The following is a 27,270-nucleotide window of genomic DNA, read 5'->3' as shown; positions in this document are numbered from 1 at the left end:
TTGCACTTATCCACATTAAATGTCAGTTTCCACAACTCTGACATTACAAACATTATTGGGGTACATGGAAAGTAGGGAAGCTCTTCTTATAGGATACATACTGAGTCTATATAGGGTTTATAGACAATGGTAGGGCTTTCTATAGGGTCTATTAGTGGGATTCCCTCTATAGGGGCTATCAGTGGGATTCCCTCTATAGGGTCTATCAGTGGGATCCTCTCTATAGGGTCTATCAGTGGGATCCTCTCTATATGGTCTATCAGTGGGATTCCCTCTATAGGGTCTATCAGTGGGATCCTCTCTATAGGGGCTATCAGTGGGATCCTCTCTATATGGTCTATCAGTGGGATTCCCTCTATAGGGTCTATCAGTGGGATTCCCTCTATAGGGTCTATCAGTGGGATCCTCTCTATATGGTCTATCAGTGGGATCCTCTCTATATGGTCTATCAGTGGGATCCTCTCTATATGGTCTATCAGTGGGATCCTCTCTATAGGGGCTATCAGTGGGATCCTCTCTATATGGTCTATCAGTGGGATTCCCTCTATAGGGTCTATCAGTGGGATCCTCTCTATAGGGTCTATCAGTCGGATTTCCTCTATAGGGTCTATCAGTGGGATCCTCTCTATAGGGGCTATCAGTGGGATCCTCTCTATAGGGTCTATCAGTGGGATTCCCTCTATAGGGTCTATCAGTGGGATCCTCTCTATAGGGTCTATTAGTGGGATTCCCTCTATAGGGGCTATCAGTGGGATTCCCTCTATAGGGTCTATCAGTGGGATCCTCTCTATAGGGTCTATCAGTGGGATCCTCTCTATATGGTCTATCAGTGGGATTCCCTCTATAGGGTCTATCAGTGGGATCCTCTCTATAGGGGCTATCAGTGGGATCCTCTCTATATGGTCTATCAGTGGGATTCCCTCTATAGGGTCTATCAGTGGGATCCTCTCTATATGGTCTATCAGTGGGATCCTCTCTATAGGGGCTATCAGTGGGATCCTCTCTATATGGTCTATCAGTGGGATTCCCTCTATAGGGTCTATCAGTGGGATCCTCTCTATAGGGTCTATCAGTGGGATTCCCTCTATAGGGTCTATCAGTGGGATCCTCTCTATAGGGGCTATCAGTGGGATCCTCTCTATAGGGTCTATCAGTGGGATTCCCTCTATAGGGTCTATCAGTGGGAATCCTCTCTATAGGGTCTATTAGTGGGATTCCCTCTATAGGGGCTATCAGTGGGATTCCCTCTATAGGGTCTATCAGTGGGATCCTCTCTATAGGGTCTATCAGTGGGATCCTCTCTATATGGTCTATCAGTGGGATTCCCTCTATAGGGTCTATCAGTGGGATCCTCTCTATAGGGGCTATCAGTGGGATCCTCTCTATATGGTCTATCAGTGGGATCCTCTCTATATGGTCTATCAGTGGGATCCTCTCTATAGGGGCTATCAGTGGGATCCTCTCTATATGGTCTATCAGTGGGATTCCCTCTATAGGGTCTATCAGTGGGATCCTCTCTATAGGGTCTATCAGAGGGATTCCCTCTATAGGGTCTATCAGTGGGATCCTCTCTATAGGGGCTATCAGTGGGATCCTCTCTATAGGGTCTATCAGTGGGATTCCCTCTATTGGGGCTATCAGTGGGATTCCCTCTATAGGGTCTATCAGTGGGATCCTCTCTATAGGGTCTATCAGTGGGATTCCCTATATAGGGTCTATCAGTGGGATCCTCTCTATAGGGGCTATCAGTGGGATCCTCTCTATAGGGTCTATCAGTGGGATTCCCTCTATAGGGGCTATCAGTGGGATTCCCTCTATAGGGTTTATAGACAATGGTAGGGTTTTCTATAGGTTCTATCATTGAGATCCTCTCCATAGGGTCTGACAACAGGGGCCCTTTCTGTGAGGCCTGTCTTGCAAAGGTGTGCAGGGGTCCTTGCAGAGCAGATAGGGTGTGCAGGGGTTCTTGCAGAGCAGATACGGTGTGCAGCGGTTGTTGCAGAGCAGATACGGTGTGGGCAGGGGTTCTTGCAGAGCAGATAGGGTGTGCAGAGGTTGTTGCAGAGCAGACAGGGTGTGCAAGGAATTGTTGCAGTGCAAAGCAGGAAGGGTGTAGGGGGTTGTTGCAGAGCAGGAATGGCGTGCAGGGGTTCTTGCAGAGCAGATCGGGTGTGCAGGGGGTTCTTGCAGAGCAGATAGAGTGCGCAGGGGTCCTTGCAGAGCAGATAGGGTGTGCAGGAGTTGTTGCAGAGCAGATAGGGTATGCATGGGGTTCTTGTAGAGCAGGAAGGGTGTGCAGGGGTTGTTGCAGAATAGATAGGGTGTGCAGGGAGTTGTTGCAGAGCAGATAGGGTGTGCAGGGAGTTGTTGCAGAGCAGATAGGGTGTGCAGGGGTTCTTGCAGAGCAGGAAGGGTGTGCAAGGAGTTGTTGCAGAGCAGGAAGGGTGTACAGGGGTTCTTGCAGAGCAGATATGGTGTGCAGGGAGTTGTTGCAGAGCAGACAGGGTGTGCAGGGAGTTGTTGCAGAGCAGACAGGGTGTGCAGGGGTTCTTGCAAAGCAGATAGGTGTGGGCAGGGGTTGTTGCAGAGCAGGTAGGGTGTGCAGGGGGTCTTGCAGAGCAGGCAGGGGTTCTTGCAGAGCAGGAAGGGTGTGCAGGAGGTCTTGCAGAGCAGATAGGGTGTGGGCAGGAGTTGTTGCAGAGCAGATAGGGTGTGCAGGGGGTGTTGCAGAGCAGGACGTGTGTACAGGAGTTGTTGCCGAGCAGATAGGATGTGCAGGGGGTTCTTGCAGAGCAGGAAGGGTGTGCAGGGGTCTTGCAGAGCAGATAGGGTGTGCAGGGGGTCTTGCAGAGCAGATAGGGTGTGCAGGGGGTCTTGCAAAGCAGATAGGGTGTGCAGGGGGTTCTTGCAGAGCAGGAATGGTGTGCAGGGGGTCTTAGAGAGCAGATAGGGTGTTGTTGCAGAGCAGATAGGGTGTGCAGGAGTTGTTGCAGAGCAGGAAGGGTGTGCAGGGGGTTGTTGCAGAGCAGATAGGGTGTGCAGGGGGGTCTTGCAGAGCAGATAGGGTGTGCAGGGGGTCTTGCAGAGCAGATAGGGTGTGCAGGGGGTCTTGCAGAGCAGATAGGGTGTTGTTGAAGAGCAGATAGGGTGTGCAGGAGTTGTTGCAGAGCAGATAGGGTGTGCAGGGATTGTTGCAGAGCAGATAGGATGTGCAGGGGGTTCTTGCAGCACAGGAAGGGTGTGCAGGGGGTCTTGCAGAACAGGAAGGGTGTGCAGGGGGTCTTGCAGAGCAGATAGGGGGTTCTTGCAGAGTAGAAAGGGTGTGCAGGTGGTTGTTGCAGAGCAGATAGGGTGTGCAGGGGTCTTGCAGAGCAGGAAGGGTGTGCAGGTGGTTGTTGCAGAGCAGACAGGGTGTGCAGGGGTCTTGCAGAGCAGGAAGGGTGTGCAGGGTGTTGTTGCAGAGCAGACAGGGTGTAGGGGCGTCTTGCAAAGCAGACAGGGTGTGCAGGGGTCTTGCAGAGCAGACAGGGTGTGCAGGGGTCTTGCAGAGCAGGAAGGGTGTGCAGGTGGTTGTTGCAGAGCAGATAGGGTGTGCATGGGGTCTTGCAGAGCAGATAGGGTGTGCAGGTGGTTGTTGCAGAGCAGATAGGGTGTGCAGGGAGTTGTTGCAGAGCAGGAAAGGTGTGCAGGTGGTTGTTGCAGAGAAGACAGGGTGTGCAGGGGTCTTGCAGAGCAGATAGGGTGTGCAGGTGGTTGTTGCAGAGCAGGAAGGGTGTGCAGGGAGTTGTTGCAGAGCAGACAGGGTGTGCAGTGGTCTTGCAGAGCAGGAAGGGTGTGTCCCCAGTTCTGGCTGCTCTGCCTCCTCCCCCTGGGCAGGCTGGGGCTGTTTGGTGGAGGGTGAGTCACCCAGGGGTGGGGTTACCCAGATCTCCCTCTTTTTCTCCTTCCTTCCAACTCTTTCACGTTCTGTCTATCAGCTCAGGAGGGTCCGGATCCCCCATCACAGCAACAGGTAACTCTCAGCCTGGGGCCACCGGCGCAGGACTCCCAGTGCCAGCCAGCAGCCAGCTGGGCAGGGAGGGGTTAATCAGGGTGCCTGGCACAGCCTGGAGGGAGTTCCCCCACCCCCTCACTGCAAACTTAGAATTCCTCTCCCCCAGAGTAACATTGTAACATCTGGCCCCCTCCCTGTGTGTGAGTGTCAGAGCTGGGGATACAGAGTATCCAGGGGGGGGGGGGTCACTCAGGAAGTATCCCACGATAAGCTGGAGTGAGCTTTAATACCCCGCTGGTTTAGAGGATTAGGCGGGCTGATGGGGTAAGAGGACTAGGGTGGCTGGGGTAAGAGGACTAGGGTGGCTGGGGTAAGAGGACTAGGGTGGCTGGGGTAAGAGGACTAGGGTGGCTGGGGTAAGAGGACTAGGGTGGCTGGGGTAAGAGGACTAGGGTGGCTGGGGTAAGAGGACTAGGGTGGCTGGGGTAAGAGGACTAGGGTGGCTGGGGTAAGAGGACTAGGGTGGCTGGGGTAAGAGGACTAGGGTGGCTGGGGTAAGAGGACTAGGGTGGCTGGGGTAAGAGGACTAGGGTGGCTGGGGTAAGAGGACTAGGGTGGCTGGGGTAAGAGGACTAGGGTGGCTGGGGTAAGAGGACTAGGGTGGCTGGGGTAAGAGGACTAGGAGGGATGGGGGTACCTTGTACTGGGTTAGGAGGACCAGGAAGGCTGAGGGCTGTTGGTACCTTGAGCAGGGGTAGAAGGGCTGAGGGCTGTTGGTACATTGAGCAGGGTTAGATGGGGTAGAAGGGCTGGGGGCTGTTGGTACATTGAGCAGAGTTAGACGGGGTAGAAGGGCTGGGGGCTGTTGGTACATTGAGCAGGGTTAGACGGGGTAGAAGGGCTGGGGGCTGTTGGTACATTGAGCAGGGTTAGACGGGGTAGAAGGGCTGGGGGCTGTTGGTACATTGAGCAGGGTTAGACGGGGTAGAAGGGCTGGGGGCTGTTGGTACATTGAGCAGGGTTAGACGGGGTAGAAGGGCTGGGGGCTGTTGGTACATTGAGCAGGGTTAGATGGGGTAGAAGGGCTGGGGGCTGTTGGTACATTGAGCAGGGTTAGATGGGGTAGAAGGGCTGGGGGCTGTTGGTACATTGAGCAGGGTTAGATGGGGTAGAAGGGCTGGGGGCTGTTGGTACATTGAGCAGGGTTAGATGGGGTAGAAGGGCTGGGGGCTGTTGGTACATTGAGCAGGGTTAGATGGGGTAGAAGGGCTGGGGGCTGTTGGTACATTGAGTAGGGTTAGATGGGGTAGAAGGGCTGGGGGCTGTTGGATCACACTGGGAGCTGAAATCTGTAATCAGTTGATTTGAAGGGAGTTCTGTGCCGGGCCCTGTGATTAGAGTTGGGGTGAAAGTCCAGGGGCACTGGCTATTAACCCATCTGGGGGGGGGGGGGGGCACTGGCTATTAACCCATCTGGGGGGGGGGGGGGCACTGGCTATTAACCCATCTGGGGGGGGGGGGGCACTGGCTATTAACCCATCTGGGGAGGGTATTGGTCTGTGTACACTGCGTATGGTATTGTATTTGGGGCTGATTGTTTATATTTTTTTTTACTCTAACCTATTTCCCACCAAGCTGTACATTGTAACCAAGTGTTAGAGGAATTGTGAAGGTTATAAAGTTCTGACACTGTGTACAGCCAGGGCCTAAATCCTACATTCTCCTTGTTAATTCCCCACCATTCCCAGTGTGAGTGAGTGACAGCGGAGCCCAGAGAGGGGGCATGCACTCAGGTGTCTCTATGTAGGTGAGAGGTGAGTGCAGGTGACATGGCGGAGTAGGGTGTGTTTGGGAGGGTACTGAGCTCTGCTCCAAATACTTCATCCTCTTAACCCTTCCAGGCCCTGCTGGAAGTTACAGTAACGCAGCCTGCAGTCTCTGCTTGGTAAGCTGATAGAAATGTCATTTTATTAACATTTGGGGGGTTTGTAGGGAAGCCCCCCGTTTCAGTGAGACGGTGTATTTATAGGTTTCATGTGACGCGTCCCATGTCACAGTGGAGTGAGTTTTCTTGGAGGCGTTCTGGGTGGGTTGTGATGTGAGGTCTCATGGTTTATGATGTCACGATAGCCTGCCCCCCACACACCCAGGGCTGGCACATGCCCTGAGCCCAGTCCGCCTGTTCTTATAGTAATGTTATGGGTCTCACAAGGTCAGATGTTTGGAAACGCTTAGTCGGTCCTTCCACCTCATGTCCCCAATGTCACAATCCACCGCTTTCTGCTAATATTTTACCTTTTCTAGGGTACTGATTGACTTCCTTGTGCGTTGTAATCACTTCTACGTTTTTAGTTATTTCTGTTTTACCTCCTCATGTAAAAAAAAAAACATGCTTTCCATTAAATTCTTTTCGGATTTTTATTTTTTTTGTAATTTTTATTTATTTATATTTTTCCGTGTGTAAGCGCTGATGTACAGAAAATTCAAAGCACAGATTTGTGACGACTAAAGCGTATTTTAGACCCAAAAATTACCATGAAAGTTTATTTTTATTTATTTTTTTTACCAAAAACACAAAATTCTCTCAATCTGCCCTTTTGGTGAATTAGCGTGTCTGTCTTATGAAGAATGTAATGCTACAACATTAAAAGTAAGGGATTTTCCTCTTGAAAGATAATTGTTAAACAAACGTCCTAATTTTGGTTAAATTCATAGTTTCCCCACGGTTAATGGGTTTTACCTAAAATTCCTTTTTTTTTTTTTTTTCTTCTTCTCTCTCTTATTAATAAACTCCCAGACTTGAATTCCGTGACTGAGCAGCTTTTAGTACAGTGACTCTTTCATAATATGAGATCAGATCGTTTTTTTTTTGTTTTTTTTTTTGTATCAATGCACTTTCCTAATATAATAATAATAATCCCGTGTTACTTTCCTGGAGAGCGGGGCAGGGGGCAATATCACTAACTGTACAGAGAGCCTGAGGGGTATTACCTGCTGGGAGAGCGGGGCAGGGGGCAATATCACTAACTGTACAGAGAGCGTGAGGGGTATTACCTGCTGGGAGAGCGGGGCAGGGGGTCAATATCACTAACTGTACAGAGAGCGTGAGGGGTATTACCTGCTGGGAGAGCGGGGCAGGGGGCAATATCACTAACTGTACAGAGAGCGTGAGGGGTATTACCTGCTGGGAGAGCGGGGCAGGGGGCAATATCACTAACTGTACAGAGAGCGTGAGGGGTATTACCTGCTGGGAGAGCGGGGCAGGGGGCAATATCACTAACTGTACAGAGAGCGTGAGGGGTATTACCTGCTGGGAGAGCGGGGCAGGGGGTCAATATCACTAACTGTACAGAGAGCGTGAGGGGTATTACCTGCTGGGAGAGCGGGGCAGGGGGCATTATCACTAACTGTACAGAGAGCGTGAGGGGTATTACCTGCTGGGAGAGCGGGGCAGGTTGTAGTCACTAACTGTACAGAGAGCCTGAGGGGTATTACCTGCTGGGAGAGCGGGGCAGGGGGCAATATCACTAACTGTACAGAGAGCGTGAGGGGTATTACCTGCTGGGAGAGCGGGCAGGGGGCAATATCACTAACTGTACAGAGAGCGTGAGGGGTATTACCTGCTGGGAGAGCGGGGCAGGGGGCAATATCACTAACTGTGCAGAGAGCGTGAGGGGTATTACCTGCTGGGAGAGCGGGGCAGGGGGGCAATATCACTAACTGTGCAGAGAGCGTGAGGGGTATTACCTGCTGGGAGAGCGGGGCAGGGGGGCAATATCACTAACTGTACAGAGAGCGTGAGGGGTATTACCTGCTGGGAGAGCGGGGCAGGGGGCAATATCACTAACTGTGCAGAGAGCGTGAGGGGTATTACCTGCTGGGAGAGCGGGGCAGGGGGGCAATATCACTAACTGTACAGAGAGCGTGAGGGGTATTACCTGCTGGGAGAGCGGGGCAGGGGGCAATATCACTAATTGTGCAGAGAGCGTGAGGGGTATTACCTGCTGGGAGAGCGGGGCAGGGGGCAATATCACTAACTGTGCAGAGAGCGTGAGGGGTATTACCTGCTGGGAGAGCGGGGCAGGGGGCAATATCACTAACTGTACAGAGAGCGTGAGGGGTATTACCTGCTGGGAGAGCGGGGCAGGGGGCAATATCACTAACTGTACAGAGAGCGTGTGGGGTATTACCTGCTGGGAGAGCGGGGCAGGGGGCAATATCACTAACTGTACAGAGAGCGTGTGGGGTATTACCTGCTGGGAGAGCGGGCAGGGGGCAATATCACTAACTGTACAGAGAGCGTGAGGGGTATTACCTGCTGGGAGAGCGGAGCAGGTTGTAGTCACTAACTGTACAGAGAGCGTGAGGGGTATTACCTGCTGGGAGAGCGGGGCAGGGGGCAATATCACTAACTGTACAGAGAGCGTGTGGGGTATTACCTGCTGGGAGAGCGGGGCAGGGGGCAATATCACTAACTGTACAGAGAGCGTGAGGGGTATTACCTGCTGGGAGAGCGGGGCAGGGGGCAATATCACTAACTGTACAGAGAGCGTGTGGGGTATTACCTGCTGGGAGAGCGGGGCAGGGGGCAATATCACTAACTGTACAGAGAGCGTGTGGGGTATTACCTGCTGGGAGAGCGGGGCAGGGGGCAATATCACTAACTGTACAGAGAGCGTGTGGGGTATTACCTGCTGGGAGAGCGGGCAGGGGGCAATATCACTAACTGTACAGAGAGTGTGAGGGGTATTACCTGCTGGGAGAGCGGGGCAGGGGGCAATATCACTAAATGTACAGAGAGCGTGTGGGGTATTACCTGCTGGGAGAGCGGGGCAGGGGGCAATATCACTAACTGTACAGAGAGCGTGTGGGGTATTACCTGCTGGGAGAGCGGGCAGGGGGCAATATCACTAACTGTACAGAGAGCGTGAGGGGTATTACCTGCTGGGAGAGCGGAGCAGGTTGTAGTCACTAACTGTACAGAGAGCGTGAGGGGTATTACCTGCTGGGAGAGCAGGGCAGGTTGTAGTCACTAACTGTACAGAGAGTGTGAGGGGTATTACCTGCTGGGAGAGCAGGGCAGGGGGCTTTATCACTAACTGTACAAAGAGCGTGAGGGATATTACCTGCTGGTGGGTGTGGGGCAGCTGGCAGTGTCACTAACTGTACAGAGTGTGTCGGGGGGGATCTGCTGGGAGAGTGGGGCAGTTTGTATTCACTACCTGTACTGAGTGTCTGGGGATTTTACCTGCTGGGATAGCAGGGCTGAAGGCAGTCACTACCTGTACAGAGTGTGTTGGGAGGTATTACCTGTGGATGGCAGTGTCACTAACTGTACAGAGTGTGTCGGGGGGGAAATCTATAGATAGTGTCTGCTGAATCTTCCGTACAGAGCGTGTCGGGGCAGGGACCCTGGGAAAGGGTCGGGGCAGGTTGCAGTCATTACCTGTACAGAGTGTCGGGGGAGGGGTTTACCTGGGGGTGTAGGTGGCAATGTCACTACCTGTACAGAGCGTGACCCGGGGGGTGGAGTTTATTACCTGCGGGTGAGTGACAGTGTCACTTACTGCGGGTGGGGGGGGATTTACCTGCGAGTGTCAGTGGCAGTGTCACTATCTGTACAGGGCATGTATGGGGGGTGGAGGTTATTACCTGTGGGTGAGTGGCAGTGTCACTATCTGTACAGAGTGGGGGGGGAGGGGGTTTACCTGTGAGTTTTGTGGCAGTGTCACTAACTGTTCAGAGCGTGGCGGGGGGAGGGGAGGGTGTTTACCTGTGAGTGTTGTGGTAGTGTCACTAACTGTACAGAGCGTGGCGGGGGGTATTACCTGTGGGCGGGTGGCAGTGTCACTAACTGTACAGAGCGTGTCGGGGGGTATTACCTGTGGGCGGGTGGCAGTGTCACTAACTGTACAGAGCGTGTCGGGGGTTTACCTGTGGGCGGGTGGCAGTGTCACTAACTGTACAGAGCGTGTCGGGGGGTATTGCACACCAGGAGAGCGGGGGCAGGTGGCAGTCACTACCTGTACAGAGAGTGTCGGGGGGTATTGCACACCAGGAGAGCGGGGGCAGGTGGCAGTGTCACTAACTGTACAGAGAGTGTCAGGTGGGGAAGGGTGCTGTCAGGCCTGAAAACATAACTGTACAAAATAATACCTGTGATTCAGTACCTGAAAGATCAGATTGGGGCATCGGATTTCTTTGGGACTTTTATTTTTTTTATTTTTGTTCTCAGATCTTAAAGTAGCATCGAAGCGTGTCCATCTGGGTCCCCTCTCTGTAACTCCTTATGAACTCACCTGCAGGACAGGTGCTTTGTACAAACGTCGCAGTATGTCGAAGGGCAATGCATTGTTGACAGTCTGAGATCTGACGTTTTTGATCTATTTTTAAAATATTGTCTGCATCCTTCCTGTATGGGCTGAAACTGGGAGCAGTTTGAAAATATTTAGTTTCAAACTGAGAAGCTACTACTTGTCATTAAAAACTAGCGCGGTTGTTGTAGATTCAGAGTAAATTTGTGCCTCACAGGCTTTGAGTTCACCATATCGGTGGCTGGGTTTTGGCTCTCGATATGGTAGTAAGTCCTGGGGTCTTTTTATTTAATTTTTTATATCTATTCTGACTGGCCAGTATTTCAAACCTTGTCTAGACTTGCTAACCTTTTAACTAGTGACTGTAGTGTGTTCTGTGCTCTGCTTGTAATTCCAGTCATTACTGTGTGTGCTGGCTAGAACATTCAGTGTTTGACACTCCTTGGGCTGCAATGCCACTACAACAAATTTCTTTGTTTTTTAGTAAATCTGTGGCACCCTGACTCTTTCCTCCGCAGGTACTCGGCAATCTTTCGGCAGTGCAGACTGTGCGTGCACCCTCGCAGTACGCACGGCACTCTGGGAGTTATTTTGCAATTACTGGTCTGGCTGTGCCGGGATAGCCGGATGTACAGAGTAAACTAAACATTGAAAATCTCGCAGAATTGTTTACATTTTTTTTTATTTTTTTTTCCTTTCACATTCTGTAGCAAACATTAGTTCTCTACTCTGTTGTACAAAAAAGCTTAAACTTTTCTGAAACTCTATCTCGATAGGTTTAATGAATGTAAGATATTAAAGACTCAATAGAATAACGACGCGCATTCAGAATATAAAAACTAAAACCATTTGATGTTAATGTGCCCCATTCTTTCTATTTTATTGCAGTACGGAAGATCGTATATTGGGTTATCGTGTGCCTTTCCCAGTTGAGAATCTGACAATTAACAGATGATATCGGCTTCTTAGTAGTTTTATAACTGCCTCTTCCTACAAGATAAAACTACTAATGCGATAACTATAATCTATAGATAGTGTCTGCTGTATCTTCCTGCAGCTGCTACTAAGGAATACATAGTATTCTTATTTGTTACCAGTAAACTGACAGTTTTCTGCGATGATGGGGCGTGTGACATCAGAATGGGGTGTGTTACCCTGGGTGACACGTGTGCTTCAACGAACGCAAACTGGCCTGCGCATGCTCAGTGTCAGAAAACACACAGGCCCACACCTCGGTCAAAATAGATTCCAGTGACTGGCAGCGCTGACTAGACGCAGAAGGCCGTCGATTAGAAACCGCTGGTACTGCCAAGTCCAGAGTCAATGGGCCTGTTAGTCAATGTTTACACTAGACATTGTAAGAAGTTTTTTAGGGGAAAATGTTCCCCAACTGAGCCATGTTTTCAAATCACCAATTTTGTCCTAAAACCTACAACGCCTTCCCCATTCCAGCGAGTAAAACCCTTCTTATTGGATCTCATTTAAAGGTAGACTAGTCGGAGACTGGGATCTCACCCGGCATTAGACCGTGTTCTGCAGCTGGTCCCGCGTAGTTCGGTTGGCTAAATACTTGTGAATGACATGACTTATTCCGGTTTATATCTGTTTTTTAAAAGCCTCCTAGTTAAGGGTTTCTTTCCCTACTGGAGTTGGATTTTGTTTAAATTACGGCTGTGTGAATAATCATGTGGTTTGTGTCACTGATTCCTCTGGATTAGAGCACTTTGGGTGTGAAACGTTTTGCGAAATCGACGAATGAAAACACTGCGCAATCTCAGTAGCCTCAACAAGTATAATGTGCGTTCAGCGCCAGGTCGATCGTGTAATATACTGTCCCCGTTTATAGCTAATTCATTGATATTCTGAGTTTCTAGAAGAGTTTTTGAAAGCTGCCTTTGGGAGGTAAAAGGGTCTTGGCAAACTAGTTCCGAAGTGTCATAATTGGGTCTAACCGGATATTTCTAGCTCACTAGAGCTTGATCCAGGAAGTCAGGGATGGCCAGGAGGTAAATGCAAAGCGAATATGCTACATCTCCCATGATGCTTTATTGCCCTTCAAGGGAAGTTCTAAAAAAAAAAAAATCTATATATATATATTTTTTTCTCCCCAACTCTGAAGTAAAAAACCCATCTTGTTGGTGCACCTCACCTGGAATTCTATGGAGCCCTGCTTGAGTATTGTAACTATTTATGTGTTGAATAGCAGTTGATGGATTGGTGATATGACCTCTGTAAAGTTAAAGAACCTACAAATTGCTGCTCGGCGCTTGCATCGGGGTTCTTTCTTAGTCTTAGATTATAAAGCGTATCGGCTGTGCTGGCGTGGGAACTGATTGGACGATTGCTTTTTGCACGCACCCATGGTTGTTTGAACCTATCGCTAAGCAGAGCAAAGTGTCAACTATGAAAATTCAATCCTGTATTCCAGGTGTGTTCCAGCAATCTGTCCGGCACAATCTATAGATTGCATTTCGTTACGTTCAGCTGACGCTGCTGCCCAAATATTTGTGGCTGATAAGTCCCCTTTAATGCCCTTGCCTTTGATTTACCCTCTAGCGGCTAATTGTTCCTCCGGTCAGCTGCAGAGCGTTTCATAGAAATGACTCCATGGCTAATTCCACAGTGGATACAATGCTTGGACATTAAGAGCGTATTAATGCATCAAAAATAGATCTACTCGAGAACCCAGTTCACTTGTCGGATTTGACTCCTAATGTCATTGTAAAAGTCAGACATTGTGAGAGTCTGTCCTGGGGCTTGTAGATGTCATAGTTCATTCTTGGAACTCTGTATACCTGTAGGGTACAATGTTTTACGTCCGGTGTGAGAATCTTGCCAACACTGCTGTTTGCCATCCTGGTAATGATTTTCTTTTCTTTTCTCTTTTTTTTTTTTTTTTTATACAGGTGTGTATGTATAACCTTTAGTGGGCATTATATCTCCGCTTGGGAATGTAGAAAACTGGTCAGGTTAGCAAACTGTTAACATGGACATTAAAATAAATCCACAGCTTGTTGTGTTTGCTCCTTTGACTAAATATTATAATGTTTTGTGTGTTGTTATGGTACATTTATAAGTGTGGCGGTGTTTGTGCGCCCTGTCATATACAAAGTATTGAGTGAATGTTGTGGGATGCTGTGGTTTTGGTTCAGTAAAGTTTGACCTCACAAAATGCATACACGGCAGTACCCCAATATGAGCTGATTTTTCTACATGTCGGTGTTTGGAGTTATAAGGAGGAAAAACAACAACTAAACATTACTGTTTGGGATAAGCCATGGTAGTAACTCCTCCTGTGGTTCAGTGCTTGAGTATAACTGGGAGAACCAAACGAGTTCTGTGACACGATAGCAGCCATGTTTTACCATGTCAGAAAATGGAGATACTTTGTAGCCGTAGCTTCTTACATTGAATGTTCAGCGTAACTCTGCAGACTGTAGTTGCTGGGGCGTTACTACCTGTGGCGCTTTGTGGATTATGTGCAGGTCTTGTACCCCCTGATGGAGGTCAGAGACCGGATTGTTTTAGGTTAGAGAGCATCTTGGGAAACGTACCTTATGGACTCACGAAGTGTAGACATCGGTGACCGCTGTAAACCTGGAGATTTTCAGTGGTCAAGCCATTTGCTAGCATTAAACTAACCGGGATGATTTCTCAACTTCTTGTGTGTGTTTTTTTTTTTTTTTTTTATTTGTGTGTGTGTGTTTGTTTAAAAAAATAAATAAAAAAATATATATATTTGTGTTTATTTTTCCAATGAACCTCATACAAATGTAGATGGATAATTGGTTTGAGGAGGAGATAACGATAAAAGCAATGGACCCCCCTAGTCTGTAGATTTGGAAGTAACCCGGTTGCCCATCCCCCATTACATTATTCCTACAGTAGTTGTTACCATCACTTCCGTAATCTAACACAAACAGCTTCTTCCCCGGGGCATCTGTCACCGTCGCCCTAAACAAGGCTACTGTCTGCGTCCCAGAACCAATTCATCCCTTTCACAGAGCTGTCTCCTTTACAAAGCTTAATCTCGCTCTCCACCCTGCGGCAGCCTACGCCTGCTGAAGAGGCTAGATTGGGTGTGAGCGGAGTTTGGCTGGATCTGTCCCAGTTTGGAACTAACAGGTGAAGCACTGCAATGCACATCATCCAGGAGAACTGGATATAGAACTCCCAGGATTAACTCCCCTTGAGGAGACGCTGGCAGGTTCTTGTATCTGACATATTAATGTTTAGTTATTGGTTACCTAACTCCTATCTCTCGTGGGTCTATGTATTGACCTGTGTGATCACGCAGCATGTCTGCTCTTTATTCCTAATACAATAAACTTCTTTTTATAAACCGATATTACGGATGCTATAGTGCTCTGATCCATACTTGGATTCCGAGGTCCTCCTGAATTCCATTTTATTCCACCGCATGCGCGGTGTGTGCATCCAAACAAATCCTTCTGCTTCCCTTGATCAGCGTGTCTGTATCTGTTATTATTGAGAACACTCAGTCTATATTGTGTCTATATTGCACAGTGTCTGTATCTATATTGTTAATGTAATCTATTTGGTGTTATATTCTGTAAATCCTAATGCTGTGTGTAGGTGTATTATTAATGAAATCGTATCGCGCAGTCTGTCTGTGTCTGATCATTAATAATAGTATGGGAATGGTTCCTGGGATACTGGGGTCTTTCCACATGTTTGTGTATGGACTCAATGGGGTCCTGCAAATGACTGCCACACTGTCTGCGTAATGCCGCATTCTCCATAAACAGACTATTTCTAGGATTTATATTCTGCCATTTTATAAAGCGGTGCTCTTTATTTTTTTTCTCCTCTGGATCTCCACTTGTTTTAAATCTTAATGTTTGTGGCCTTTTCCCCGAGGATCTACCCTCTTATTTTCAGGCAAGTCATTGGAGTGGATATTGTGTTTTATCGGACCAATCTTCCTAAATTCTTCCTTTTCTCTTTTCCCATGAAGCTGGTATGGTGGTGAAGTCCCTTTTATTAATGCCAATTTAATGGTTTTTTTTTTCTTTTTTTTCTTTTAATATTTGCTGTAGATTTCTACCTTGATGTTTATTCAAAATACCACAGGTGATTCCGCTTTTACTGCTTTGTTACATAGTGTTTCTCTTCTCAATAAAAACCTATTTATAAAAAATGGCGTGTGCTGGTTTACCATCATGATCCCTGCAGTGATTGAGTGTACGGGTCACAACGCAGGCGCTTCGGTGGCTGCTGTAGCGGTTAGCGAGGCTCTTCGTTTGACAGATCTTGGATCAGGACTTTGCAGGAAAGGGTTCTTAATACTTTAGTTTGCAGTTAATGGGTTAAACCAGGGTCTGCTCTGTCTATTGGTGGTAATTGTGCTGAGTGTTTGGATTCCTGCAGAATGCATTGCTCAGGGCCACCATGTTTTATTGCATCCTTGCCGTGTGTGTGTGTGCCATTTTCATTCCTGTTAAAGGGCAATTCAGAAATGGGCTAATGTTCCAAATGTACATGCGTCTGTTGTAACTAATCATCCCCTCTCACCTTCATCTGCTAAATAAAAGGGGCAAGGGGGAAAATTAAGTTATTGGGAGGGGAAATGCATATTCCAAATCCACTGCACAATGTCTAAAAAAAAAATATGCATTTTTGCTGCATATGCCGCAGTGCGGTACCATGGCCAGATGCTGTTTTTTGTAATATTCTCTCCCTTTCGTTGTAGGTTGTGATCCGTTCGGAAGATGGAGGCTGTAATCTCACAATGGGTGCAGAAATACCACGATTTCATGAAGGGAGCAGGTGAGACCCCAAATTATTCATTCTCTGCTTCTTTCTCATTGTCTTTTTCTACAAGCCCCATAGCCCCCAGCTTCTGTTAAACTGCTCTTCCCATTATCCCAAACCTGCCATAGCTTGACTGTGGATCATAGGACTGATAGTCTGCCAACAGCTGGAACAGTAGATCTTGCAGTCTTATGGCGAGGAAGCGGTTTTATTTTGCATGTTTTTATCTCTCCATTGCTTTGTTATGATTGCGTTGATCACGCTGTAGAAATGGATGATAAAACTATGCAAATAAAGACACCCTATCCACATCTTCCCAGCTGGCTTGTCTTGTTATATCTGTACATGCTCCACCTGTCCTTTCAGACCGTTTGTGGGCTAGGTATTTAACAATCATTCTAGGAAAAAACTTCACTGTGTGGTACATGCACCCATCCCAGTGAACAGACGGAGCCCTCACTATATGGGTGCGGTGTATTGTCCTATAATGAAAAATACTAACAGAGTTTTGTGTGTGTGTGTGTATGTGTATGTATATTTCTGCTTACCTTATTCAGAGCCCTTTAACCTCAGCTCTGAGTTAGCAGATTTGTATGTCTAAACTGGGGACACATACACCCTTCTTTGTAACAGTAACAAGGCAGTGGAGTCTAGAAGTAGGATACAAATATCTAGATTAGGTGGTAACAGCTCGTCATTATTTTAATAATACTGTATCTGTTGTTTAAGCGCCTATTACACTACTTATAACTTTTTGGTATGTAACAATCATTGCCCATGGCTAATAGTCTCTCATTCAATGCCAATCCCCCATTACTGTCACTTAAAGCGCCCCTCTCAAACAGATTGACCACTCCCAAATTGTCCATGACACAGCCATGCATAAAACGGAAGAAGAAAAAAATATATATCCTGGCGCTCAAAGTATATAGATTCAATGAGGAGTAATAAACGTATATACTGGTATATAAATAGTAGCTGCTATAACACCAATCCCAATACCACAAAAAAAGGTATAGCGCTATATACAGAATAAAGAATTCTTACAGACCAAAGGGGTATTCCCACCAGGACCGATATTTGTTGTTGCATAAAACTTAATTTAGAGACTGTTTGTTTTTAGCCGATATTTCTGTTCTGTTGGATAAAACACTTTGCGTATTAAGAAAGCACTTGGCTTTGAAAGTGTGCCGATGCGTGCGCTGCGTCTGCGTCTGGAGAGGTAGTGACAAACATTGGTCATTTAAGGTCATTTAATCCATAGTTTCACAATTTCATGTTGTTTATACAGTGTGTCTATCCCTACTACAATCCATATGTAACTGCTTTTTCTTACCCTCTCCCAGACGAGCGAATCTATCCTTACCTTTTGATGCAGTCGCCATTCCTCCCTGCAGCCATCCTCCTGAGTTATGTCTACTTTGTACTGTCTCTTGGGCCACGGATCATGGCAAATCGGAAGCCATTTGACCTTAAGCCATTAATGGTTGTGTATAACTTTGCCCTCGTGGGTCTTTCGGCATTTATTGTTTATGAGGTGAGTTGACGGTTTAGGGGCTGTAATTTCTCATTAATACACTGTATATGTGATAATGTATCAACATGACACGGGGGTTTATTCCCTAAACTCCAAATCCCCCCCCCCCCCCCATTACACTAAGGCAGTGATGGTTTGGGTACTTTATCTGCTGGATAATACCCTTGCCCTGGGTATTTTTGAGGTGCAGCTTTGAGCATACCTGAGCGATGTTTAAATATTCTTGTGTCAAAGTTCTGATTTAAAGGCAAAGTGTAATTGAATAATGGCACTTTATTTAAACATTAGTCTTCAAAATGCTAAAATTGTTCCAAAACTGTTTTTTGGATCGATACAGAGGTTCTTTTAAATTGTGACTCGTTGAATGATCTGATAGTAGTTACTTTTATCAATGCCAGTAACTTGCTTTAAATGTCACCTGTGGTCCATTCACCCAACTTATTCTAGAATAGCATTTGCCTCTTGGGTCATTGAACCCTCTGGAAAAAGTCTGCAGAAGTCAAGCTATAAACTGTGATCAGGCTGTTGGTATATTGTGTAAAATCGAACTCACTGGAAGGGAACCTCGTCACATTCTTGTGGTTGGCAAGTCCATGTAACCCTTTAACATAAACCTGTTCTCCACAACTGTGACAAGTTCACTTTCAGGCAGGTGTCGATACGAGCATAGAGACTGAAAGATACTTAATGGAAGATCACTTCCTACAAACTTGCTCTACACCTAGAGGCAGTCTTTGCTTCTACTCACATAGTCTATCAGTATAGCCCAGGAGGGTTGGAATACCCCCCAAAAAACGTTCCATCTAAACATTTTTCAAACCTACTAGACGTGTTGTGATACAAGTTAACGGAGTTCTAGGTAACTGATCGCTTTGTGGTGGGATTTCCTGTTTTGCGAGTGATGTAATGTGGCTGATAAACTGTAAAGAAGATGATTACATTGCTTACGCCTCCCGTAAGCACTTTAAGGTTGTGGTGAGCCGTCCATATACGTGGACACTTAATAACACGAGAAATTATTCCAGGAAATGTTAATGATCTATTACTAGTGAGTTTTCAGTGACCTATAAATGTGCGTCTGAATGCTAACACAGGATAATGCTTAATCTTTGTCTTTGGTTTAGTTCCTCATGTCGGGCTGGCTAACTGGCTACACTTGGCGTTGTGACCCTGTGGATGAGTCTGATAGCCCGATGGCTCTTCGGGTGAGTGACCGCAACATGGGGCTGGTCTTGGTAATAGGTACATCATCCTATTAATGTGTAATGCAATGACTCATTGATATTAAGAAATCCATATCCCCCTCCTTCAAAGTCATACCACCTGCCGTCACCTTCCACATGACACCTGCTGGACTTTGCACAATAAACACGGTAGCGATAAGGCTTGCTCTTATCTCCCTTTATTTCCTTTCTTCCATTACCTGTCATAGCAATTTGTACCCTGACTCTGCTTGCCCAATCTATTTCTCCTTTATCCCAGCCATTGATTTTATGGTTTCTACGTTAATGAAACCATAAATAAGATATTGCTTTCCTGGTCTAGCAAGGTGTATGAGTTTAGATATGTGTATGTATAATTACACACCAACCCAAGTGTCTCTCAGTGGGATCCACTTTATTTATTTGAATGATCCTAGAGTCTATTCCAGGTGTTACAAATCAAATCTTAACAATAAAATGTAGGTTTAAAATGGCCAAGCTGTGATTGCAGCTGATCTGAAGATTGCCTGTTTTGGTCTGAATTTTACAAATCCTATTCATAATTGCTTCAGTTCCGTTTTTAGCATGTAACCCTGTTTGTGTATCACAGAGCTACACAGCAATAAAACTCCATACTGTGTCTCAAAATTATAAAAACGCTTACAATTGTGCAGCGTTTAAGAGTTGGTTCTTGTTCAAAATAAACCAGCAAGTCGTGAGGTTGCATGAAGCACCACTCTTTATCCAGCCTTCCCTTTTTGGCTTTTTGAGATTTGTCATGACCTGGTTCAGAGGGTGAACAGTGGAGGAGAAGATGGAGAAGACAGAGCTCGCCGTAGTCCTCACAGCCTCCATTAGTTGAAAGACATTAAATAAAAGCTTTACTCCCTCCAGCTCACACAAAGTTCTGCCCTTCCCAGATAGCCACAGAATGGAGGGAGCTTGCCCGCCCTTTGAGCCCTGTTTTGTGGTATTAGGATTCTGATCCTAGAATAACCCATTTCTCTCCCTCTCTCTCATTGGCAGATGATACGAGTAGCTTGGCTTTTCCTCTTTTCAAAGTTCATTGAACTCCTGGACACGGTGAGTTTGGCTCTTATAATAGGACGGATATTTGCAAGTCAAATGATGGCGGAGTTGATAGAAGCTTCTCTGTAAAAATAATATTCCCGAAATTGGACCCATTTAAAGTAGGGCTTGACAGCGCGTTTCTACATTGTCAAACCTCTACTCCACTATTCTCAGCCAGTGTCTGACAGGGGTTACTGGAAATGTGGTTATGTTGGGTGCAAGTAGTACTGCCATTGTAGAAATGGTCAGACGCTTTAAATTATTACAGATTAATTATTGTTTCATTATTCTACTCTCTGTACCCCTGCAGCTTCAGGCAGGACCCCCTGTGGTGGTTACAGGGCACCTTTTGGGCCATGTCTTAGAGCTAACGATTAGTCATCCTAAACTACAGTAAACTGCCCTCCAGCTTATGGCTGGATAAGCAGCATAGGAGTTGCAGTTCAGCTGGTGAGATGTGTGTTTGATGACATGTTGATGCCCTATACACAGGCTGACATGGCTGTATAGAAGACTACTGGATGGATATCTTGGTAATGGCCTATCGTGTCTGTTAACTAACTGCACACGTTATTATGAGAATTGGTGATGTTTTAATGGGAGATAATACTAAACAAATTAACCAGAACACACACTTTAGTTACCAGTGAAGTCGCCACTTAGTCCAAAAGATGAGTGACTCTAGTGATTAGGGGCCACTAAACCGCGTTGTAATACTACGGTGTAGGGGTTATGGTAGTGTGTAATTGGTGTGCAGCTCGAGAGCTTATTTACGGCAGCCACTGGTCTCTATTGTAGCTCATTTCTGTATCGTTCAAATAATGAAAAATGAGCAATAGTGGAGAACATAGGCCTAAACTGGGAATCAAAGTGTAGAAGCCACAGCCCACCTGAGTGTAAGGCAGAGGTAACGTTTCCATTCTTGGGGCTAGTTTCACAGTTCATTGTTTGTGAGATTTCTGTTTGATGTCTTTAGTCTTTGGGTTTATTTGGGTTGTGGTGTGTTTTTACTATTTTTTTTTTGTGTGTCAGTGTCAGTCACCTGGGTGGTACTGACCCCGATATTTAGATTAGCCCTATTGGACAAATAATGGATCCATGGCTTCCAAGTAAGGATATGTTTAAAGTGGGGGTATGAGGGGATCTCCAGTGCAAGGGGATGAGGGAATTGGCTGCAAGCAGTAGCAGTGGCAAGCTTTTATTTTATTTTTTTACATTAATTCAGGGATATCTCTGTGTGTAACGGTAAAACTTCTTCAGGGTTAGTGGCAAACTGAAAACCCAAGATCGTACGTATTAAGGAAAGTACATCTCCCCAGAATTTCCGAATTGGGAGACAGAACCACCATATGTGAGTTATCGTACCCTTCTCCACTCACAGCTCTTTGGGAGAGAAATAAACCCCTATGTAGCTTATATAGGGTGTGGTACCACCTTGTCAGTAGCTTTAGGCTGACCTCCAAGAGCCTGGAGCTCGAAGCCAGAGAGTATATGAAAACCTTTTTTCAACTGATGTATAATGAAGGAGAGATTTAGTTCCTTCTCCCATAATTTAGTGTAAGATGATGGGAGAGGTTTGTATACAAGGGTCTGTAGTGTTTATTTTTTAAATGTTTCTGATGGGAGTCGTTTGTGGAGGGGTTGAGAAATGCTGACTTGTTAATATTCAGTCAGTTGGTGTAGCCCTGAGAGTAAATTCGGTAAAGAGAGTAGATCATAAAGAAGCTGATGATGCCTAAATCTGTCTGTGAATGTAGGTATTCTCTTGTAAAGGCATTTTGCCAATGTAGGTAAAGAGTCTCTGATGCAGACGATTCGGACATTTGGAGGACGTGGAAAGCAAGAGGACAGCCAAGCACCTAGGTCTTTGGATAATAATGGGCTAGGGGGGAGAGATGTTAAAGGGGAACAAGGTAGGGAGAGACCATGATCAACGTTCCAGACGTACTCTAAGCAAGCGGTATTAACTGCTCAGAAAAAGGTAGTGGGTATGTGAATTGGAAGTGCTTAATCCAGTACAGGAGTCTAGGAAGTATGTTCATTTTTATGACCTTAAAGGGACAATGTAGGCACCCAGACCACTTCAGCTCATTAAAGTGGTCTGGGTGCCAACTCCCATCTACCACACAGCCACTAGAGGGACTTCCGGCTTCTTGGACGACTTTTGGTTATCTAAACTGCGCTGGATGTCCTCACACTATGCATGAGGAAAGAATTGAATAATGCTTTCTTATGGGGAGATCCTAAAGCGAGTGCATGGGCGGAGCTGAGCCAGTGCCAAGGGACCCAGATAAGTGACTGAAGGAGTTATTAACCCCTTAGTGCCGCTGGAGAGTACCTTGACAAAAGGGAAGCTATAGTGCCAGGAAAACGTTTGTTTTTGTTTCCCTTTAAGTCTCAGTCCAAGATATTGAAGGTGTATTCCATTTTTTTTTTTTTAAGTCTGATTTTTATGGTTTGCAACAAGGGCGGGAAGTTCAAGGAGAGGTCAGTCGCTGTCGCTGTCAGCTTAACACCCAAATGCGTAAGGGAAGTCTTGTTTTCCATGAAGGGGAAGTTGCATTTAATGTCTCTGGCTGTCTGCACTGGTAATCCCACCACTAGTTATTCTGATTTATCATTGTGGCGAAACCAACCTCGCCACTGGGCCCTGGAGAAGCCTGTTTGCTAGCCTCCTACCTGCTGACTATGGCCCCTGGGTTATTTGGGGCATATTGTACTGTATATTGCTGTTACTGGCCCTTTTAACAGCATCTATGGACATATTGGGACTTTTGGGACTACTGTCCCTTTAAGACTGTGCTACATATTCTAGTGTACTGCCTGTAATATTATATGTGTATTTGTGTGTTAAGTTTAACCTGGGATATGTATGCAGCATTCACTGATTGTTCGGTAGAATCACTCCATTCATTATATTGAGTGAAACTACCGAACAACCAGACCACCCAGGAATAAGTGTGCCTCCAATTACAGTTTGCAACAATGTTGCAAACGGGTAATTGGCAATCAGTGTAATGTATGCTTTGTCCTCTGGGTGGCCGCCATTCGGGAAACAAACACGTGGCGGCGGCCATCTTAAACTACCGAACAGCGGTGTTTTGCCGTCGAGTGTCTGGAACTAAAATCGGACACTTGACTAGGCAAACACCGCTGAGACCTCCATACTTCCAGAAATTCGTATAGAAACTACCGAATGGCCCGCCGTTCGGTAGAAAGAACCCCTCAAACAAGGGAATTCATTCAAACCCTCTCCAGGCTCTATAACACAGGCAATTCGCCTGTTTTCATTCCCTTGTTTGTGACCGACCGCAGGGCCAAAATGCATGGAACTGTTTTCGGATACTTTACCCATGCGGTCGGTCAAATCTTTGGAACCCCATATCTCCCGAACCGTTTATCCGAATGAACTGATTTTTGGATATGTTGTCCCCCTGAATAAGGGCTATCCAGCGATGCTGGATTTAAAGGTGTACCCCCTGGTTTTGGGGTACATCCAGAACTTGGCTGAAAAGGTGTACCGGATAATTGGGTTTAATGTTATCTGAGGGGAGGGGATGTGTGGGCTGAACCATGTATGTGATTGGTTATTTTATGCCTCCCCCTGGGTGTGGCCTGTATGTGTATTATTGTAATAAAAGCCAGGCTGGATGAGCCAGTCGAGAGTTCCTGTTTTACCCTCAAAGTGATGTGTCGTCTCATTATTGGGGGGAAGGATTTATTGCATGCTGTTCCAGTTGACTGCTAGGAGTACAAGCCTATTCGTATGGTTCCTATTCAATGGTCTACAGCATTCATACGCTTGGTAGAATTTAAAGGTTTCTCGGATTCGGTGATTATGGTGTCTGCCAGAGTGCTTGGAGTCCTCAGGAAGCACTAGGAGCATCCATTAACGGAGGTACCAAGTCGGGGTGCCAGGTGATCCGTTACAATCATAGTTAATTGAAAACCGGGAGAGAGAGCTATAATGTTGCATTTCCCCAATAAGGGCCGGTGGGGACTGTAAAGGGAGAAGTGGGGATAATGGGCACCCTTGGCGGGTTTCGTTCCTTAGACGTACTAATTCTGAGAGCTGCCCGTTAATTCCAATACAAGCTGTTGGTTAAGAGTACGTCTCAATCCCACCCTTCGCAGGACCTCCCCTAGGAAGAGCCAGTACACCTGATCAATGCCTTCTCTGCATCGGTTGATTTAAAAAAAAAAAAAGTAAGGGCGTTTTCTGCAGGGTAGCCCTATATATTAGGTTGATCACTTTAGTTGTGTTATTTATTTTTATTTTTTTTATTTATTTTAATTTTCCTTCATTTTTCAAGGTTTTCTTTGTTTTGAGAAAGAAGAATGGTCAGATCACATTCCTGCACATCTTCCATCATTCTGTTCTACCCTGGAGCTGGTGGTGGGGAGTCAAGTTTGGTCCAGGTGAGGGGACCTTGTTAATTGGGCTGTAGGCTTATGTTCGTGTGTTAATGTGATGGTGATTTGTGTGTATGTATGTATGTATGATCTGTCTTGTCATCAGGACAAACTTTATTTATTTTTCTCTCCCTTACAGGTGGCATGGGGTCCTTCCACGCCATGATTAATTCTCTTGTTCACGTCATCATGTACTTCTACTACGGATTGTCTGCTGCAGGTCCACGGTTCCAGAAGTATCTTTGGTGGAAGAAGCACATGACTGCCATCCAACTGGTAAGAGACAGCCGACTTGTCCAGCAAAGCTGGGCTAAGGATACCTTGAAAGGCATCCATGTGCACACGCATTACCAAATCCATGTCATAGTTGTTTTTCCTGCTTCCATATTCCTCCTGCGATGTCATTCCTTCTGCTTTGTCTCCCAGATTCAGTTCGTGCTGGTCTCCATTCACATTTCCCAGTATTACTTCATGGACAGTTGTGGCTATCAATTCCCCATCTTCATTCACCTCATCTGGATATACGGCACAGTCTTCTTCATCCTGTTTTCCAATTTCTGGTACCAGGCATACACAAAAGGAAGACGTCTGCCCAAGAGTAGCACAACAGCCAATGGAGCCCTCCACCAGAATGGTGTGGCCAGGAATGGTAAAACCAAACAAAACTAGATCCGATGAAGACTCTAACGTGCAGTGTACCAAAACATGCGCACATGCATAGCAGGTGCAAAAAGGGTTAAGAACATCACATCTCTTTTCTAAAACCCAGAGAAACCAAGCTGGTTGGTTGATACAAGCTGCTCAACTGGTTTCCAAATGCATCTGGGGCTTACACCAGCCAAATTAAGTGCCTAAAGACTTCATTCAGACACCAAATGTCTGAACCCCAGCCACCCTGTGTTCCTCTTGCAGCTATATTTACCCATTCTACTACATCCAACCACTCCTGGGTATGTGAAGAACCCACCTCACATAAATGTTTTTTTTTGGTCCTACTCGGTCCCATCACAGTAATGGAGAACTCCGATTCTGATTGCATCACATTCCAGTATACCTCCCTTTTACCAGGAGAACTGCCTGGGTCCAATTCCTCATTAACTCCAGTCTGTCCTTTTCTTCGGTTTTTGCACTGGGAATTTTCTGGTCGTTGGGAGATCTGTCAAGGAGTTGTAACAGCTACAGGAATTCTGAAATACTTGAATACGGAATGTGTGCTTCTCTACATATTGCTACTTGTTGGCTTTCATTGAGATTGTCTGTCTATTGCCACTTATGTCATGGCGATAAACCTTAATGTACACTCCCCTGCCATCATTGTCCCATCCATACTAACTTCTGCCACCCGTGTCACCCGTTTTAACATACTGTAGAGCTTGCAGATCTGATGGCCAGCCCACAACAAATTACTGTTTGATGTGTCCGTGGCGGCACGCAGGCAAGTTAGCATCAGAATACCAAGTGAATTGTGCTATTCCTTGCCCTGTATAAGACACCTTTTATTGTATTTTGAAATGTGATGCTGAGACGTGTGACTGCTGGGACTGGAGATGTAGACCATGGATTGGACAGTGCTGCGTAGAACCCGGAACTCTCTGTATCTAGACCCTGCAAGTCTGCCAGAATCTATTTATCAATTTTGTGTTCTTTTGTGCTAATAAAAGAAGATTATTTCTTGTTGGACATCTGGAAGGTAGTTCTTAGCCAAAATCCCTTTTTAGGGGCGCAGCTTGGCCTGGATGGGTTGTATAATGTATATTTAAACTATCTGACAATGATCTCATTCTGACACGGTGGTTGCATTTTTAGAATTATCCCAGATTTGTGAGCCTTTGGCTGTTTAGAGTGTACCCTCATTATTATTTGGCCTCTGACTGATTATGAGATTATAGTCTAACAGCGACTCACCGTTAAATTCTAGCCAAAGAAATTAATAGGCCATGTGCCTGCTTCAAATAAGTTGGGATTCTTCCCTAAATGGTGTTTGGACTGTGTTTTTGGGATGAAATTTTTTTTTTTTTATTTAAAGTCGACTTTCTCCAAATCTCCATTTCGTAAATACCCCCTTAGTGTTCACGGCCAAGCTGCCTGTCCTATGATAAACAGTCACATTTTGTCCTAAGCAACTACGTTTTCTTTGTGTTTGTAAATAACCATTAACTTATGTTAATTTTTACTTTTAATTCAAGTACAGTGTATTTAAGACCTGAAATCTGATGTTGATGTGCGTGACCTGATCTCCGCAGTTTAAATACTAGTGATGAACTTCTGTGTAATAAGCTCGTGAAGAAAGTTCACCATACTGTGCACTATTAAAGAGGTGCTTTATCTTTAAAAACAAAATCCCCTCTGGGTTAATTGGAGCAGAGGAAAATCACACAATGTGCCTTAATGTACTGTCTTATTTCATTTCTAAACTGTATCCCAAGTCACCTTGTACTGTTATTAAAGCTTCTTCCACCCTCGCCGCCTTTCCATTTTACTGTAGTGATGCTCATTATGTCGATGGTTAAAGTGTCACAGCGTGAGGGGCGGAGGCACCCCAGAACTCTGCTGTACTGTACAGGTTACAGATTTAAAGATCCAGCTTTCACTAAAACATCCATAAATGCATGAATCTGGATTCTCTAAACATTCTATAAATCTGAAGTCTATAAACTTGGTAATACCGTGTAGTGCAGATGGTGCATAAAGTGGAACACAATATATCATATTGTAAAGCGCTACGGAATCAGTTGGCGCTATATAAATGGCAATAATAAATAAAATATGATATTGAAGTCAGAACACTCACATTTTAAGGAGCCTGTGTGTGAGTACTGGCTCAGTAATCAAACTGGTGTGCTTTTATGGCAGCACCACACCGCCAATATGTTTGTAAAATGAATCTCAAAAAGGAAAACTTAAAACAGACAAGCCAATAGGTAGTCTGTTTAAAATAGGGCGCTCACCTTATTCTGAGCCTAG

General features: G+C 46.0%; 1 protein-coding gene across 1 annotated transcript; it reads left to right on the top strand.

Annotated features, from left to right (window-relative positions):
• The first annotated feature begins 3,904 nt into the window (after positions 1-3,904).
• ELOVL1 (ELOVL fatty acid elongase 1) lies at positions 3,905-26,768 on the top strand. Its single transcript, XM_063427657.1, has 8 exons — positions 3,905-4,012; positions 16,022-16,098; positions 17,430-17,620; positions 18,745-18,825; positions 19,849-19,905; positions 24,207-24,312; positions 24,446-24,582; positions 24,733-26,768. The coding sequence occupies exons 2-8, from the start codon at positions 16,041-16,043 to the stop codon at positions 24,973-24,975; spliced, it is 873 nt and encodes a 290-aa protein (XP_063283727.1). The 5' UTR covers positions 3,905-4,012; positions 16,022-16,040; the 3' UTR covers positions 24,976-26,768.
• Positions 26,769-27,270: the final 502 nt, after the last annotated feature.

This window comes from Pelobates fuscus, chromosome 7 (assembly GCF_036172605.1).
Source record: "Pelobates fuscus isolate aPelFus1 chromosome 7, aPelFus1.pri, whole genome shotgun sequence".
NCBI classification, from domain to species: domain Eukaryota; kingdom Metazoa; phylum Chordata; class Amphibia; order Anura; family Pelobatidae; genus Pelobates; species Pelobates fuscus.
The sequence above is the reverse complement of the archived record's forward strand: the minus strand, read 5'-3'. Positions and strand labels throughout refer to the sequence as shown.

What these genes read in the sequence shown, in the direction of transcription:
- ELOVL1 (XM_063427657.1), top strand. Translation starts at nt 16,041, where the DNA reads ATGGAGGCTGTAATCTCACAATGGGTGCAGAAATACCACGATTTCATG. An exon ending in ATAGCCCGATGGCTCTTCGG is followed by an intron (nt 18,826 to 19,848) that starts GTGAGTGACCGC and finishes TCTCATTGGCAG; the next exon opens with ATGATACGAGTAGCTTGGCT. An exon ending in ACATGACTGCCATCCAACTG is followed by an intron (nt 24,583 to 24,732) that starts GTAAGAGACAGC and finishes TTTGTCTCCCAG; the next exon opens with ATTCAGTTCGTGCTGGTCTC.